Genomic DNA, 19,405 nt, shown 5'->3' with positions numbered 1-19,405 from the left:
TTCTAATTTTCCTATCATGAATTTGTTATTACAGAATTTAAAAAGTTATTTTTATAAGGAAAATTATTTGACCACTAGCAATGTTGTACTCCATAATTTATACTCTGATATTTCATTAGCTTTTATCAGAGAATATCACAAGAAACAACGTCAGAAAACTGGATACTGCTTTTGCCCTGAGGATGTTTTTTGAGGACACTTCCTATTCCATCTCTGAAAATGCCCTAGGGGGAAAAATTGCATAAAAAAATTCCTTCTAAAGATAAGTGCCAAAGAAGCCTCTGCTTATCTTAAAAAACTGGTATATTTTTTTCATAGATCATGAAAATCATTTAATTGTGTACTTAATTTTATTTTTTCCTTAGTCAGAACATTTAAAACCAAACACTTCATCTAATTGTTAATTAGGTTACAGGGCTATGTAGCTTACCTATCTGCCTACCCACACTCTCCTGGTCTGTATATGCCATTCTAATTCATAATTCCCTTTCTTGCTATTTCAGTAATATATTTTCTAAATCATCTCAAACCCTTTTGAGGTATGGCATAAATAATTAAGACATTCCCATTAATATTTTGAGTCTGTGAATGACAGTACATTATCAAATACAGTCTCTATTGGAAAAGACTCTAAGTATTCCCAATACTTATTTTAGAACCATCGATTTGGAAAATAAGAAATTATCATTTTGATAAATTGGCCAAAGAAATGTGAGACATTACTGCTGTAAGACCTAAAGGAAGTAAATTTTGTAAATGGCATCATGGAAGGCAGGGATAACATCTATCTAAATACTGTGAACATAGCCTAGATGCTATCAAAACAAGCTTTTGGCAAAATGCTTAGTTACATAGATCCCAAGAGACAACACTGAAAAAAGGTATCATTTGTGTTTCTCTTTTTATTCCCCTCCAATTACCCAACAAAGGATCTGGAGTTGAAACTAACCTTTTTCTGCAACCTCAATGTTCAGCCATGGGTAAGAGAAGAGGAAAGTCCAGTAAGCTTTGCCCTTTCCTGGAAGAAATTCTTTTCCTCTGTCCATGTCTTACTTACTCTTCCCCATATACAGGTGAGTAACTGAACTGCCTGGTGAGAATTATGACAGCTTGGTGTCCCAAATACCTTTCTCTCCTAGGTAAAATAACTGAGCTTGTAAGGTCTTTTGTTTTTAGAACTGTCTAAGCTCAAAGCAGTGATTTTTGCGCTATAATGTCCACGTTCTAAGCAGATCAGAGAGGGTATCTTTACTTTCTTTTATTACCAAGCCAGTAAGGCATATTTGCAAGTCTTCATGCAGCTGGTGGGATCGGGTTACTCAAAGCTTGCTTTAATAATTTGATTCTATCATATAGGACGGTCCTTGGATTTTTTTCAGGGAATAAATTTTGTGTTTTTCAGTTTTGCTATTAAAGAAGTACAGACTTTGATCTCCCATTTGACCTCTCTCTGGCTTAGGTGAGAATGAGGAGGAAGAGATTTTTCCTCCCAACATTTTTCTCCCTTTCCAACAGGGGTTTCCTTTGTTCCACATTCATTAATTTTTAGCTTTCCATGAACATTTTTGAAATATTTTTTATATTTTATCTCTATGTGACACTTAAATAATTGTTCCAGTTTTGCTTTTTTCTTGTTCAAGATTAACAACATTAAGAAAGATGAGAAGATTAAGAGTTTAGGGAAAAGGCGTAATTATTGTCCTCACATTTTCACAGATCAATTCTTTGTGATTCCATAGGAAATAACAAGGACCAAAGAATAAGAAGTGGTGGGAGGCAGATATAAGAAATAAATAATTAATAATGTTGCTCCAAATGGAACTTCTTTGACACTGAAGATTTCCACATAAAGACTGAATATCTACTAGTGAAGATATCTTGGAAAGGATTTGAGTCAGAGTAGGGGATTAGAGATGAAGATCTACTCTTATCTATGATTGTATGGTTTTTACATAGTTGAATGAGTTGGATAAAAATGGTTTTATAAACTAGAGATTAGCAAATTAAGCTCTATATATGATTATTAATCACTTTTTCAAGATAATTTATAAAGAACCTCTAGAATCAGAACAAACAGGTAGTCAGAATAATCAATCAGGTTAGCTAAAGAAAACAGTTACCTGTCTGGAAAAAGACTCTAGATATAATTGTCCGACACAATGGGCAGGGAGTGCTTGCAGGATTGTCTTTGGCCAGAGTCCGTAAGCAGGGCTCACAGAAGATGTGGTGGCAAGGATAACACATGTAAGGGTTGAAATAAACATCCAGACACACTGCACAGATGTAGCTATCCTTTTCTTCTGCATATTCGTTTTCATCATCTGTACTCATCTCATTATTCAAAGTCTGCAAAACATAAGAAAACACTTTTTCTTAGTTCACCATGAGACTGGTTTCCATGAGAAAGAGAAATTTTTTATATTTGTTATAATGAATGAAACTACTTATGAGGAGCATAGAATATCTGATTCTGTGACATATTCAAGGTGACAGAAATGCTACATTTCAAAATTAAATGAGATGTATGAAAAAATTCTGAAATCTGATTATTTTTAATATTTTTATACAATGCTTAATGGTAAAATAGACCCAAACACATTAAGTATACCTGTCTCTCTATGCAGGAAGAATTAAGTAGGTGTTAGGTATAACAGCCATTCTAGGATTACAGATTTTTCCATCCACTACACTTCTACCGAAGTTGAAGAGCCTTGATTTGGGTAATCATATATGATGAAAATTAAAGGCAAAAAGACATCACATTTTATCCTTATCCTGTACTGGGAGCATTTTTCTATTTTGTAATGTTCCTAAGTATCAAAGCCTAGATAGAGCCAAAGCCTAGGGTATGTCATGAAGAAAATTGATGATTATGAAATGAACCTTGCAGCTGGGAAATATGATGAGCAACTCTTCCCTCTCATATGGGATAAATGGAAAAAAAGGTAGTTAGGAAAGAGACAGCCAAGAGGTTAGTAGCACAAGGCCTGGTAGCAGAATTCCTACCATTTAATCTCATAATATCCACATCTGAAGTTGTTGAGAGGATTAAATGAGGTAATTTACTTATAGTCTTTAGCACAGTACCTGGCACATAGTAAATATTCAATTTACTCCAGCCCCCTACTTCTTCTTCCTTTTCCCCACAGGCTCTGTGGTTTTTTCTAAAGGCTTGAGAACATGTTTTGCAAACCTGGTCTGAACTCAGTTCAGTGAGGCAGGCATGACAGGAACCTACAGGATATATTTGAGACGGTCTGGGGTTTAATAAATATTTGTAAGTTACATGAAATATAGGTAGCAGATCCTTGAGCATACAGAAAAACCTTTAGCTATGGTTTCTTTTCTTTTTTCAAAGATTGATTTTATTTCTTTGAAAGATAGAGTTACAGAGAGATATAAAGCCAGAGAGAGAGGTCTTCCATCCACTGGTTCACTCCCCAAATGGCTGCAATGGCCAGAGCTGAGCTGATCTGAAGCCAGGAGCCAGGAACTGATTCCAGGTCTCCTATGCTTGTGCAGGGGCCCAAGGACTTGAGTCATCTTCTACTGCTTTTCCAGGCCATAGCAGAGATCTGGAATGGAAGTGGAGCAGCCGCAACTCAAACCGGTGCCCATATGGGATGGTTGGTGTTGCTGGCTAGGGCTTTAATCTGCTGTACCACAGCGCCGGCACCTAGCTATGGTTTCAATGTTTGTGTCTTCTCCAGAATTCATGCTGAAACTTAAATTCCCAATGCAACAGTATACACAGGTGTGGCTTTGGGGGGCCAGTGTTGTGGTAAAGGAGGTTAACTCACTACCTGTGATGTCAGCATACCATAGCAGAGCACTGGTTCAAGTTCCAAGTGCTTCACTTTGATCCACCTACCTGTTAACGCTCCTAGAAAAGCAGCAGAAGATGGTTCAAGTGCTTGGGCTCATGCTACCCATAAGGGAGATTTGTGTGGAGTTCCCATCTCCTGGCTTCAGCCAGATCTGCCTATTGTGGCAAGAACCAGGAGATGGAAGATTTCTCTCTCTCATTCTCACTATCTCACTGTGCCTTTCAAATATATAAAATAATAAAATATATATTTTGTAAAAAACAAAGAGGAGAGGCTTTCAGATGATTGAATCATGATGGCAGAACTCTGGTGAATAGGATTAGTGATTTTATATATGGCTGGAGGGAACAGTGCTCATCCTTCTTGTTCCTCTACACTCCTGCCATTTAGGGACACAGTGTTAGTTAGAAGCAAAGACACTGAACCTGCTAGGATCTTAATCTTGGGCTTTGCAACCTTCAGAACTATGGGAAATAAACTTATGTTCTTAAAAATTACCAAGTCTGGCATTTCTGTTTACCAGCACAAACAGACCAAGATACCTTTTACCACTGGATAAACTATTTTGATTTTGCCAGGTAGCACTGCCATCATCTTTTCTCTTTTATGAAGGGCATATTTGAGTCTTTAGATATTTTATCTTTATTTGGGTTGTCTGATTTTTTTTCTTATAGATGTGTAGGGTATTTTTACTTACTCTAGTTATTTGTAGTTATTGGTTAGAAGTATTATAAATTTATTTTCCTTTTTTCTGATTAGCTTTTTCACTATTTTCTTGGTGTCCTCAGGTGAAATTGTACTCTTAATTTTAAAGCACTCTATCTAATCACATTTTAAATTTATGGATATTGACTTTCATGCCTTACTTAAGAACTCATACCCTTTCCCAAGATCATTAAGATAGGATTACTTTGTTATTTCATAATCCTACAATATAAATGAAACTGATTTTCATGTGTGGTATACCTTATGGGTAGATTTTATCTTTCTTCTTTATACATCTATTAATTGGCACTACTGCATAGACTTCTCTTGCAATGCTCTAAAGTGTCACTAATTAAGAGATCAGGCTTGTGCATGCATATTTCTGCATTGGAGATTTCTGTTTCCCTACTTCCTAACTCTTCAACTGACCGTAACCTCAATTCCTTTCTTGATCATCTGCTGAGACCACTCTTACATGGGTCACTAGCAACCTCTAATATAGCCAAATCCAAGAGATTTTCCTGACCCATCTTTGGTCTCTCGGCAGAATTTTCTAAGTAGACCAGGATCTCTTTTTCCCCCGCCTAATTAACGGTTTTTTTTCATATCTGGAATAGGATCAGACTCCTTACGATGACATACAGGAATGATCCAGCTTACTACTTTATTCCACATATTGAGCTACTCTCCATTCAGTGGCCATCTTCAGTTCAACATCAAACACTGTTAAACACACGAAATGTGCTTACATTAAGGCACTGATAGATGATGTTTTTCTCCTCCTAAAAGGAGTAGTAGTAGATTGCAAAATATTTAGAATTCCATGTTTGTGTTTACACCTCTATGCATCTAATCAATATGGAGAGATTATTTTTCCAGTCAGAATTCGGGCTCTGCCATGTGTCTTGCTTTAGCCAATAGATCATTATCAAACATGATGCAACCAGAGGTTTAAAAACTGACTTTCTTGGTATAATCCTCAGGCCAGCACCATGTAAACAAGGCTAGACTGGTCTGCTGCAACTCTTAGGTGTGTAACTACAAATGCACATGTGAGCCCAGATACTACCATGTGAAGTAGCTGAACCTAGCCCAAACTGTAAAACCAGAAAAATGGAATGTTTCTTTCTATAAGCAGATAAATTTTAGAGTGACGTAATGAAGCAAAAGTTCATTAACACATCTTTTTCTGTACATGGCTAGTTTTATTTCACCCTTAAGTTTGTAGCTTAAATGTTAACTTCCCAAAAAGGATTTCATTGGCTATTCTGATAAGTAGTTTCTCATGTTGTTCTCTGTCCATGCAACTTGTTTGTGTCTTCTTATAATTTTTGTCTACTTTTCATTTCTCCCCTAATAGGATGTTAATATACATAAATTATACAAAATATACACATATATAACCCTACCATACAACCCAGCCATCCCACTCCTTGGAATTTACCCAAAGGAAATTAAATTGGCAAACAAAAAAGCCATCTGCGCATTAATGTTTATTGCAGCTCAATTCACAATAGCTAAGACCTGGAACCAACCCAAATGCCCATCAACAGTAGACTGGATAAAGAAATTATGGGACATGTACTCCATAGAATACTATACAGCAGTAAGGAACAATGAAACCCAGTCATTTGCAACAAGATGGAGGAATCTGGAAAACATCATGCTGAGTGAATTAAGCCAGTCCCAAAGGGACAAATATCCTATGTTTTCCCTGATCGGCGACAACTAACTGAGCACCAAAGGGGAAACCTGTTGAAGTGAAATGGACACTATGAGAAACAGTGACTTGATCAGCTCTTGTCCTGACTGTTGATGTACAATGTAATACTTTATCCATGTAAGTATTTTTTTTGTTCTAGTACTAGTGGTTGAACTCTGTAATTAACACACAATTATTCTTAGGAGTTTAAATTTTAACTGAAAAATGATCCCTGTTAGGAATTTGGAAAACATTATGCTGAGTGAAATAAGCCAGTCCCAAAGGGACAAATATCATATGTTCTCCCTGATCAGTGACAACTAACCGAGCACCAAAAAGGAAACCTGTTAAAGTGAAATGAACACTATGAGAAACGGTGACTTGATCAGCCCTTGCTCTGTTGATGAACAACTTAATACATTATCCCTCTTAGTATTTTTTTTTTGTTTGTTCTACTTAATACTTTTGGTTGGATACTATAATCAATACACAGTTATTATTAAGTGTTGAAATTTAACTGAAAAGTGATCGCTGTAAAATATAAGAGTGGGAATAAGAGAGGGAAGAGGTGTGCAATTTGGAACATGCTCAAGCTGACTTGCCCCAAATGGTAGAGTTAGAAACATACCAGGGGATTCCAATTCAATCCCATCAAGGTGGCATGTACCAATGCCATCTCACTAGTCCAAGTGATCAATTTCTGTTCACAATTGATCATAATGATAGGACTAAGAGCCAAAGGGATCACATAAACAAGACTAGTGTCTGCTAATACTAACTGATAGAATAAAAAAGGGAGAGAACAGTCCAACATGGGAAGCGAGATGCACAGCAGACTCAGAATGGCAGATGTCCTAAACAGCACTCTGGCCTCAGAATCAGCCCTTAAGGCATGCAGATCTGGCTGAAGAGCCCAGGAGAGTATTTTAGGCATGGAAAGCCAAGACACTCTGGCAAAAACAAACAAACAAACAAACAAACAAACCCTAAATGAAAGATCTCCGCGAGTGAGATCCCAGTGGAAAGAACAGGTCATCAAAGAAGGAGGTTCCTTTCTCTGAAGGGAGGAGAGAACTTCCACTTTGACTATGACCTTGTCTAAATATGGTCAGAGTCAGTGAACTCAAAAGGCTTCCATAGCCTTGGCAACTCCTGATAAAAGCCTAGGGGGATTACTGATGCCATAAACATGAGTGTCAATTTGTTAAGTCAACAACAGGAGTCACTGTGCACTTACTCCTCATGTATGATCTCTGTCCTTAATGTGCTGTACATTGTGATTTAATGCTATAACTAGTACTCAAACAGTATTTTTCACTTTGTGTTTTTATGTGGGTGCAAACTGTTGAAATCTTTACTTAATATATGCTAAACTTATCTTCTGTATATAAAGAGAATTGCAAATGAATCTTGATGTGAATGGAAGGGGAGAGGGAGCGGGAGACGGGAGGGTTGCGGGTGGGAGGGAAGTTATGGGGGGGAAGCCATTGTAGTCCATAAGCTGTACTTTGGAAATTTATATTCATTAAATAAAAGTTAAAAAAATTTACATATACATATATTTGCTGAGTGAATGAATGAATGGGTAGGTTCTAAAGTTGATGTTACCGCTTTGTAGATCCTGATTTACAGGTGTTCTCATTTTCAAAATGTTCAGCTTACACAATATGTTCCTCATCTGAAAAATATGCTTGAAATTCAACAGGATTAGTAATTTTTGCTCATTACTGATTATAACTGTAGCCTCCTGAACTTAAAATTGACATTTGTGAAATGAAAGCTATAAATAGATAATTAATACTGAATTGGGTAATCCCCACCCCCCAAAAAATCCTTGAACCTGCAAGCTTATTTACCTAAATTTTATTTCATCCTGCTAGTTTATTCTGTTTCTATTAGACCCTCAGAATTGTGCCTTGATTAACCTCAAAGAAGCCCATGGCATGAAAAAGAGCGTAATCTGAGGAACCTCTACAGCATTCCAAACTGTGACCCAAATATTTATGCAAAATTTTATTTCTATGATGTGTTTTATACCTACATAGTAGGTAAAGATGACTAGACTTCAATAAAATAGACTCAAGAAAAATATTTGTTATTTAATAGCATATTATTTTTAAATGAAAGTGAAAATTTGAAAATAGAAAGTGAACTTGAAACCATTCATTTAATATTTGAGTTAAATGAATCAATCCATAAAATAGAAGTAAGACATATAAAGATCTTTGGGATCCACTACGTTTTAAGAGATTAAAAAGGATCAAAAGTTTTCATTAATCCAGGAAAATGCATATATCTGGTAATAGTCTATTATTCACAGCAAATTATTTTGAAATAGATTCATGGGTTGTTTTTCTTCTCCATATTCAAGATGAAGGGTTGCTGATTTGCTATTGGACAGATATTTATATTTTAAAAGATAACTCATAATGGATCAATGGCAACCTGGAAGGAGGTTTTTAATGGATGTGCCTAAGAACCCATCCTTGTCTCCTTAGTATTTACAATATTATACATGGAGACCCCAAAAATGCTTATCAGAAATACAGGTCCAAGGATAGGAAAGATAATTGGCCAGTTAAGAACAGTCAAAATCCTTTCTGAAAATAGGTATGACATGAAAAAATGATACAAAAATTAAACTGTGCTAAGCCAAATGGGTCAAAATAAAGAAAACATGTCTGACTAGGTCTTTGTGCTGAAATCAAGATGGGAATTATCAGAGATGAATACAAAGCCCTCATTTTGGATTCCAAAATAGATTGCAAACACAGAGGATGAATGACTCTTGGCTGAAAGCAATTAATAGAAGAAAGACCTGGAGATTTTAACTGACTAGAAGCTCAATATGTGATATGTCTGCTTAAAAATCAAAGGAATCTTGAACTTCAGCAGAGTGTAGGTTTACATGACTACTACTGTGTGCTGGTTATATTATACTTTGAGGAACACACACTATGCAGCTACTTTAAGAGATACAGAGAGGTAGGGTTTGCCATAGAATTATACTGAGGGCTGGGAAGCCGAAGTTCTGAAATTATTTCTTGTGAAGTGTGGTTAAAAGCTGGTTTGTATTTAGAGAAATATGAAAAGACAAGAAAAGCATGTTCAGGTATTTGAGAAAGATCCTAAATTTCTTGAGTTCTTGTGATTACATCTAAAAATGGATCTATATTATGAGAAAATGGACTGTAACTAAAATAGCTTTTAAAAGGAATACCTAGGGACTGGTGTTGTGGTACCGTGGGTTAAGCTACTGCCTGCAATGCCTGTATCCCATATGAGCACTGGTTCGAGTCCCAGATACTTCACTTCTTCTTTTTTTAATTTTTTTTTTAAGATTTATTTATTTCAAAAGCAGAGTTACAGAGAGAGAAGGAAAGAGAGATCTTCTATCCACTGGTTCACTCCCTAAATGGCCACAACTGCTGGAAGTAGGCAGTCCAAAGCAAGGACCCCAATAGCTTTTTCCAGGTCTCCCATGTGGGTGCAGGGGTCCAAGCACTTGGGCCATCTTCTGCTGCTTTCCCAATTGCATTAGCAGGGAGCTGGGTCATAAGTGGAACAGCTGGGATTCAAACCAGCACCCATATGGGATGCCAGTGTTGCAGAAGGTGGTTTTACCGGCTATGTCACATATTGTGTAAGCTGAACATTTTGAAAATGAGAACACCTCGGCTGTATGGTAGGGTTATGTTCAGGTTTCTGAGGAATCTCCAGACAGACTTCCATAGTGGCTTAACCAGTTTGCATTCCCACCAACAGTGGATTAGTGTCCCTTTTTCCCCACATCCTCTCCAGCATCTGTTGTTGGTAGATTTCTGAATGTGAGCCATTTTAACCGGGGTGAGATGGAACCTCATTGTGGTTTTGATTTGCATTTCTCTGATTGCTAGTGATCTTGAACATTTTTTCATGTGTCTGTTGGCCATTTGGATTTCCTCTTTCGAAAAATGTCTATTGAGGTCCTTGGCCCATCTCTTAAGTGGGTTGTTTGTTTTGTTGTTGTGGATTTTCTTGATTTCTTTGTAGATTCTGGTTATCAATCCTTTATCTGTAGTATAGTTTGCGAATATTTTTTCCCATTCTGTTGGTTGCCTCTTCACTTTCCTGACTGTTTCTTTTGAAGTACAGAAACTTCTCAATTTGATGCAGTCCCAAATGTTAATTTTGGTTTTGACTGCCTGTGCTGTTGGAGTATTTTCCAGGAAGTCTTTGCCTGTGCCTATATCTTGCAGGGTTTCTCCAATGCTCTCTAATAATTTGATGGTTTTGGGACGTAGATTTAAGTCTTTAATCCATGTTGAGTGAATTTTTGTGTAAGGTGATAGGTATGGGTCTTGCTTCAAGCTTCTGCACGTGGAAATCCAATTTTCCCAGCACCATTTATTGAATAGACTGTCCTTATTCCAGGGATTAGATTTGGATCTTTGGTCAAATATAAGTTGGCTGTAGATGTTTGGATTGATTTCTGGTGTTTCTATTCTGTTCCATTGGTCTATCCATCTGTTTCTGTACCAGTACCATGCTGTTTTGATAACAACTGTCCTGTACTATGTCCTGAAATCTGGTATTGTGATGCCTCCAGCTTTGTTTTTGTTGTACAGGATTGCTTTGGCTATTCGAGGTCTTCTGTGTCTCCATATGAATTTCAGCATCATTTTTTCCAGATCTGAGAAGAAGGTCTTCGGGATCTTGATGGGTATTGCATTGAATGTATAAATTGCTTTTGGGAGAATAGACATTTTGATGATATTGATTCTTCCAATCCATGAGCATGGAAGATTTCTCCATTTTTTGGTATCCTCTTCTATTTCTTTCTGTAAGGTTTTGTAGTTTTCATCGTAGAGATCTTTAACGTCTTTGGTTAAGTTTATTCCAAGGTATTTGATTGTTTTTGTAGCTATTGTGAATGGCATTGATTTTAGAAGTTCTTCCTCAGCCGTGGCATTGCCTGTGTATACAAAGGCTGTTGATTTTTGTGGATTGATTTTATATCCTGCTACTTTGCCAAACTCTTCGATGAGTTCCAGCAGTCTCTTAGTAGAGTTCTTTGGGTCCCCTAAATAAAGAATCATATCATCTGCAAAGAGGGATAGTTTGAGTTCGTCCTTCCCGATTTGTATCCCTTTAATTTCTTTTTCTTGCCTAATAGCTCTGGCCAAAACTTCCAGAACTATATTGAATAGCAGTGGTGAGAGAGGGCATCCCTGTCTGGTACCAGATTTCAGTGGAAATGCTTCCAACTTTTCCCCATTCAATAGGATGTTGGCCGTGGGTTTTTCATATATTGCTTTGATTGTATTAAGGAATGTTCCTCTGATCAGCTCCTGTCCGGACTTTAGATGTACAATGTAATACTTTATCCTTTTTAGTATTTGTTGTTGTTGTTGTGGTTCTAGTACTATTGGTTGAACTCAGTAATTAACACACAATTATTCTTAGGTGTTTACATTTTAACTGAAAAGTGATCCCTGTTAAATCTAAGAGTGGAAAAAGAGAGGGAGGAGACGAACAATTTGGAACATGCTCAATCGGACTGGCCGCAAATGGTGGAGTTAGAAATGTGCCAGGGGATTCCAACACAATCCCATCAAGATGGCATGTACCAATGCCATCGCACTAGTCCAAGTGATCAATTTCAGCTCACAATTGATAGTTCTGATAGGTCTAAGAGTCAAAGAGATCACACAAACAAGACAAGTATCTGCTAATACTAACTGATAGAATCAAAAAGGGAGAGAAAGATCCAACATGGGAAGTGGGATACACAGCAGACTCATAGGATGGCAGATGTCCTAAACAACACTCCGGCCTCAGAATCAGCCCTCAAGGCATTCAGATCTGGCTGAAGAGCCCATGAGAGTATAGCAGGCATGGAAAGCCAAGATATCATGGAAAAAAAAAAAAGACCTAAATGAATGATCTCTGTGAGTGAGATCCCAGTGGAAAGAACGGGGCCATCAAAGAAGGAGGTACCCTTCTCCGAAGGGAGGAGAGAACTTCCACTTTGACTATGACCCTATCGGAATAAGATCGAAGTCAGCGAACTCTAAAGGCTTCCATAGCCCTGGCAACTCATGACTAGAGCCTAGGGAGATTACTGACGCCATGAACAGGAGTGTCAAATTGTTAAATCAGCAACAGGAGTCACTGTGTACTTACACCCCATGTGGGATCTGTCCCTAATGTGTCGTCTAAAGCGAAGTGATGCTATAACTAGTACTGAAACAGTATTTTTATACTTTGCGTTTCTGTGTGGGCACAAACTGATGAGGTCTTTACTAATTATATACTGAAGTGATCTTCTGTATATAAAGGGAATTGGAAATGAAAAAAAAAAACAACCTGGTGTTAAAATGGAAATGGCATAGAAAATTAATTAATTAGAAAAAAAAATTATGTAGGATCTCTGTCTTTAATGTGCTGTACATTGCTATTTAATGCTATAATTAGTAATCCAATGGTAGTTTTTTCACTTTGTGTTGCTATATGGGCAAAATGTTGAAATCTTTACCTAATATATACTAAACTGATCTTCTGTATACAAAGAGAATTGAAAATGAATCTTTACATGAATGGAAGGGGAAAGGGAGCGGAAAGGGGGAGGATTGCGGGCGGGAGGGAAGTTATGGGAGGGGGGAAGCCATTGTAACCCATGGGCTATACTTTGGAAATTTCTATTCATTAAATAAAAGTTAAAAAAAAAAAAGGAATGTTCCTTCCATACCCAGTTTGCTTAGAGTTTTCATCATGAAAGGGTGTTGTATTTTATCAAATGCTTTCTCTGCGTCTATTGAGAGAATCATATGGTTTTTCTTCTGCAGTCTGTTAATGTAGCGTATTACGTTGATTGTTTTGCGAATGTTGAACCATCCCTGCATACTGGGGATGAATCCCACTTGGTCTGGGTGGATGATCTTTCTGATGTGTTGTTGCATTCTATTGGCCAGAATTTTATTGAGTATTTTTGCATCTATGTTCATCAGGGATATTGGTCTGTAATTCTCTTTCAATGTTGCGTCTCTTTCTGGCTTAGGAATTAAGGTGATGGTGGCTTCATAGAAAGAATTTGGGAGGATTCCCTCTTTTTCGATTGCTCTGAATAGTTGGAGAAGAATTGGAGTTAGTTCTTCTCTAAATGTCTGGTAGAACTCAGCAGTGAATCCATCTGGCCCTGGGCTTTTCTTTGTTGGGAGGGCCTTTATTACTGCTTCAATTTCTGTGTCAGTTATTGGTCTGTTTAGGTTTTCAATGTCTTCCTGGCTCAATTTAGGGAGGTTGTATGTGTCCAAGAATCTGTCCATTTCTGATAGATTTCCCTGTTTGCTGGCATACAAGTCCTTGTAGTAATTTCTGATGATTCTTTTTATTTCTGTGGCGTCTGTTGTTATGTTTCCCATTTCATCTCTGATCCTATTGATTTGGGTCTTTTCTTTTTTTAGTTAGTTGGGCCAATGGGGTGTCAATTTTGTTTATTTTTTCAAAAAACCAGCTCCTCGTTTGGCTGATTTTTTGTAATGTTTTTTTGGATTCAATCCTGTTGATTTCTTCTCTGATTTTAATTATTTCTCTTCTCCTACTGGGTTTGGTTTGCTGCAGATTTTCTAGATCCTTGAGATGACTTGAAAGCTCATCTATTTGGTGCCTTTCCAATTTCTTGATGTAGGCACCTATTGCTATAAACTTTCCTCTTAACACTGCTTTTGTTGTATCCCATAAGTTTTGGTTTGTTGTGCTGTTATCCTCATTTACTTCCAGAAAATTTTTGATTTCTCTTTTAATTTCTTCTATGACCCATTGTTCATTCAGGAGCATGTTGTTCAATCTCCATGTGTTTGCACGTGCTCTAGGGATTCCTGAGTTGCCAATTTCCAATTTCATTCCTTTGTGGTCTGAGAAGCTGCATGATATGATTCTAATTCTTTTGAATTTGCTGAGACTTGCTTTATGGCCTAGTATGTGGTCAATCCTAGAGAGGGTTCCATGTACTGCTGAGAAGAATGTAAAGTCCTTAGATGTAGGATGAAATGTTCTGTAGATATCTGTTAGATCCATTTGGGCTATAGTGTCATTTAAATCTACTGTCTCCTTGTTGATCTTCTGTCCTGTTGATCTGTCTATCTCTGAGAGTGGAGTATTGAAGTCCCCCAGTACTATTGTATTGGGGTCTAAGTCTCCCTTTAAGTCCCTTAACAAGTCTTTTAAATAAGCTGGTGCCCTGTAATTAGGTGCATATACATTGATAATCGTTATATCTTCCTGTTGAATGGATCCCTTAATCATTAAATAGTGCCCCTCTTTGTCTCTCCTAACAGTTTTTGTGGAATTTACCCAAAGGAAATTAATTTGGCTAATAAAAAAGCCATCTGCACATTAATGTTTATTGCAGCTCAATTCACAATAGCTAAGACCTGGAACCAACCCAAATGCCCATCAACAGTAAACTGGATAAAGAAATTATGGGACATGTACTCCATAGAATACTATACAGCAGTAAGAAACAACGAAACCCAGTCATTTGCAACAAGATGGAGCAATCTGGAAAACATCATGCTGAGTGAATTAAGCCAGTCCCAAAGAGAAAAATATCATTTGTTTTCCCTGATCGGTGACAACTGAGCGCCAAAGGGGAAACCTGTTAAGTGAAATGGACACTATAAGCAACAATGAACTGATCAGCTCCTGTCCTGACTTTAGATGTACAATGTAATACTTTATCCTTTTTAGTATTTGTTGTTGTTGTTGTTGTTCTAGTACTATTGGTTGAACTCAGTAATTAACACACAATTATTCTTAGGTGTTTAAATTTTAACTGAAAAGTGATCCCTGTTAAATCTAAGAGTGGAAAAAGAGAGGGAGGAGATGAAGAGCTATGGGTTATTTAACTATGTGCTTATTTTCAAAGACTTGAATAATCACCTTGTAACAATGATCAGATTTGGTCTATGTTATGTCATGATTTTAAGGAATCTTATTTCAACCAGATATTTTGGATTTTGATATTGGTCTATTATGCTATGGTATATGTGCGTACATATTGTATGTCCACATGGGGAAATTTTATTAAGAGTTTTATTTTAAATGGCTTTTAGATAAGATTGTCCATAAATTTAAGCTGCTAAAATCAATCAAAGATACATTTTAATTTGTATGACCTGAATCTGTGTATCATATGTTTTAAACTTGTTGGTAGAAAGAAACTAAAAACATTTTATATGGTTGTGCTTAAGTTTACTGGTTAAACAAACTACACCATGTTAGATATTTAAGAGGTGTTTTCAAATACATGATTCTTAAAATTTATAGAAGGCATTGGACCTTCCGGTAAATGTTTTATTAAGTTCTTATCTAAGGGTTGAAACGGTTTGCTAAGTATTCATGTAATATTGCTATTGTCAGCAAGTGATCTAGGACTTGCTCCCTCATTTCTCTATTCTAAGCCCAACTTGTTCTTTCACTTCTCTATTCTCTTCAAGGTAGGGAACTAATTCTATTATGAAGGAATCTGTAGGATGCACAATTTAATCTTTAGACCTTATAAGAGATGGCTAACATTTTTCTGTAATAGCATAGCCAAAATAAGAACTTAACTAATAATCTCATAGCTAGATTCACATCGCCATCAGCGAAGTATACAGTAAGTAGAAAAAAAAACCTCCCTTTCAGACCAAAGGGAAAGAAAGTTTTTAAGTGAGAATATAATTTTCCTCATGGGCATTGTCTACCTTAGAAAAACTACTACAGAACATGCCTGTGACTATAGACTTGTAGTTCAGGCCACCAAAGATTAGAGATGGGACACGGGCACTCCCTTGACTTGCATCGTCTGGTCTGCTTTAACACAAACCAGGAGGAAAAGAAAGCTAGGCATCAGAAGCAATGGGTGGCAGGCCTATTAATGGCTGATCTGTACAGTGATCTGCCCTCAAGGAGACCCAACAGGCCAGTCCACTGCAGTGGCTTTCAATGTGGTAAGCCTGGGCTTCAGCAGAAGTCAGCTTGTGAAGAGCCCTGGCAGCTCTGCCAAGAGTTGGATCACTGGAAATGGACCTGCCCTGGAATCGAAGGATGCCCAGGTCAGAGCCACAGATCTTATTGGCTCCAAGCTGAAAAGCCCTTCACTCAGCCCAACTTCCAAAGTGACCACTGCAGTTGAGGGGACAGCCAAGTAGGGTCAGCAACATTGCAGGCAGAACTGTAAATTTCTTGTTAGAGATGCCCCCTGCCTTTACCTGGCCAGCTCTCCTCCCAGGGCAGCCAAGTAATGAAAGTCAACAGAGTTCCTTCCCCTAGGAGGTTCACACCTCCCTTAGGATATACCCCATGTGAAGAGATAGATAGGTCTGGGCCTCTTAACTTACAAGGCCTAAAGCCCACCAGATTATTATCAAGCCCCTTCTATCAGGTTCTATTTGCCTCTCAATCAGAAAAATTACTTGTAGCTTAGACAGCAGCTTTCTTAGCTCCTCTAATAATGACTCTGTCCTTTGTTCTAGACCCTGTCTAGTCCACTTGGGCCTCATTCCTTTGTAATCATAACCTCTACTCTACCACCAATGGCTCTACTCCCAACCTGTGTGTACTGATGGTCCTCTTCCCCACTTAATGCTGTATAATTGTTCAGACCTGGTAAAGGCCACTCTTAGGATCATTGGTTACTATCCTCAACCTGTCTTTTATGACCTTGTCTAAATATGATCAGAGTCGGGGAACTTGGAAGGCTTCCATAGCCTTGGCAACTCATGACGACAGCCTAGGGTGGTTACTGGCGCCATAAACTAGAGTGTCAATTTGTTGGGTCAACAACAGGAGCCACTGTGCGCTTGCTCCTGATGTGGGATCTCTGTCCTTAATGTACTGTACATTTTGATTTAATGCTATAACTAGTACTCAAACAGTATGTTTCACTTTGTGTTTTTATGTGGGTGCAAACTGTTGAAGTATTTATACTAAATTGATCTTCTGTATATAAATAGAATTGAAAATGAATCTTAATGTGAATGGAAAGGGAGAGGGAGCGGGAGAGGGGAGGGTTGCGGGTGGGAGGGAAATTATGGGAAGGGGAAGCCATTGTAATCCATAAGCTGTATACTGGAAATTTATATTCATTAAATAAAAGTTAAAAAAATATATATTGCAAAAAAAAAAAGAAAAAAAAAAGAAAATGAGAACACCTGTAAATCAGGATCTACAAAGTGGTAACATCAACTTTAGAACCTACCCATTCATTCATTCACTCAGCAAATATATGTATACGTATATGTATATATTTTTTCTTTTTTTTTAACTTTTATTTAATGAATATAAATTTCCAAAGTACAGCTTATGGACTACAATGGCTCCCCCCCCATAACTTCCCTCCCACCCGCAACCCTCCCCTCTCCCGCTCCCTCTCCTCTTCCATTCACATCAAGATTCATTTTCAATTCTCTTTATATAAAGATGTTTCACTTCTGATTCTGCTTCCTGGTAGAGCATTGGGAAAGCAGTAGAAAGCAATCTAAGTGCTTGAGTCCTTGCCACCCATGGTATAGAGTAGTAAGTGTTCCAGGCTCCCAGCTTTAGCCTGGCACAGCCTCAGACGTTGCTACCATCTGGGGAGTAAACAAGGAGATGGAAGATCTCTCTTTTTCTCTCTGTAACCTAGCCTTTCAAATAAATAAAGTCATGATAAAAGAAATACCTACTCATAACTCCAAAGGACATGAACATGGTATAACATGTATGTTCCCCATTGCAGGCAAACATTTATTGTACTTTGGGATTTAGAAATAAGATGATAAAAGTGATAGAGTTGTGTCTCAGTATCCACAGGAAATTGGTTCTAGGACCCCACATAGATATTGGAAATCATAGATGCTCAAGGGCTTTATGTAAAATGCCAGTTATTTACATAAAATTATGCATATCCTCCCATAAAATTTAAATTATCTCTAGATTACTTATAATACCAAATATAATGTAAATGCTTTATAAATAGTTGTTACATTATTAACATTAATTGAGGGAATAATGATAAAATTGTGCATCTGTACATGTTCAGTACAGAACAGTATAGAGTAATTTTTCTATTTTTAATACTTTTTCAATAGAGTTATTTATTTGAAAGGCAGAGTTAGAGAGAAATGAGAGGGAGAGAAGAGAGAGAGAGAGAGATCAATCTTCCAGCTGCTTGTTCACTCCCCAAATGGCTACAACAGCTATGGCTGGGCCAGGCTGAAGACAGGAGCATGGAACTGTATCCAGGTCTCCTACATAAGTGGCAGGGGCCCAAGCTCTTGAGTCATTCTCTGCTGTCTTCTCAGGTACATTAGCAGGGAGCTGGATTGGAAGTGGAGCAGCCAGACTCAAACCAGCATGCACAGGGGATGCCAGCATCACAGGTAGCAACCTAATCCACTGTGCTATGATGAGGGCCCCCAAAAATGAAACCCAGTGATTGACAGGGTCCCATGTTCCCTATGGATAAGTCATTAGCTGCAGACTAAATATTGGGGCCCTCATTAGTCAAATGGTCAAGGAACAGCCTCTACCACCTCCTTATCAAACTTGGCAGGCAGCAAGGCAAGACTCCAGCAGTAAGAAGTAGGGCAGGAAAGTCAGCTTAGGTCTTTGCCTTAGAGCTAGTGATGGGTCTAAGATATGACACCCAGAAGCAGACAAAATCCAAAGGCCTCAATCCCCAGGCCAGTGCTTGCAGATGGAGCCTCTACACTTGCCCTGGTATCAGCTGAAGTACTGAACTTGGTTGAGATTAGTTCATTTTTGGGAGTGTTCCAGAGGATTTGTAGGGTCCAATGCAAACTAGGTGCAAACTAGCTTATTGTGGAACTAGCTTAGTATCAGCCTGGCAGCGAAGGCACTGCCTTCACCATCCCTCTTCCAATCTCTGGCAGATGGAAGAGCATGTCTTCAGCCACTGAGGAATAGGACAAGAGCAAGCCTAGGTGTTGCCTTGCACCTCAGTGCTAGGCCTGCTTTGATGAGATCCACCACAAAATAAAACCCACAGACCTCTATCCCCAGGCCAGTGCTTAGAGATGAAGATTCTAGACCTGCTCTGGAATCAGGCAGTGTCTTGCACTCCAGTGGGACAAACTCGTTTTGACCTGGATCACTGCCTGCCTTAAGCAGGCCTGGTGTGCACCCCAAGCAAGACCACCTCAGC

The 19,405-nt window shown here is 38.0% G+C and overlaps 1 protein-coding gene across 3 annotated transcripts in view; it reads right to left on the bottom strand.

Annotated features, from left to right (window-relative positions):
• Positions 1-19,405, bottom strand: part of RNF180 (ring finger protein 180) — a 249,135-nt gene that overhangs the window by 30,874 nt on the left and 198,856 nt on the right. For all 3 annotated transcript variants that reach the window (XM_062212190.1, XM_062212189.1, XM_062212191.1), the window contains exon 6: positions 2,121-2,346. In XM_062212190.1, the coding sequence (XP_062068174.1) occupies positions 2,121-2,346 (226 nt within the window). The remainder of the gene's footprint in view (positions 1-2,120; positions 2,347-19,405) is intronic.

The sequence above is a fragment of the Lepus europaeus genome, chromosome 15 (genome assembly GCF_033115175.1).
Source record: "Lepus europaeus isolate LE1 chromosome 15, mLepTim1.pri, whole genome shotgun sequence".
Taxonomy (NCBI): Eukaryota; Metazoa; Chordata; class Mammalia; order Lagomorpha; family Leporidae; genus Lepus; species Lepus europaeus.
Note: the sequence above shows the minus strand (reverse complement) of the source record. Positions and strands in the feature narration are given on the sequence as shown.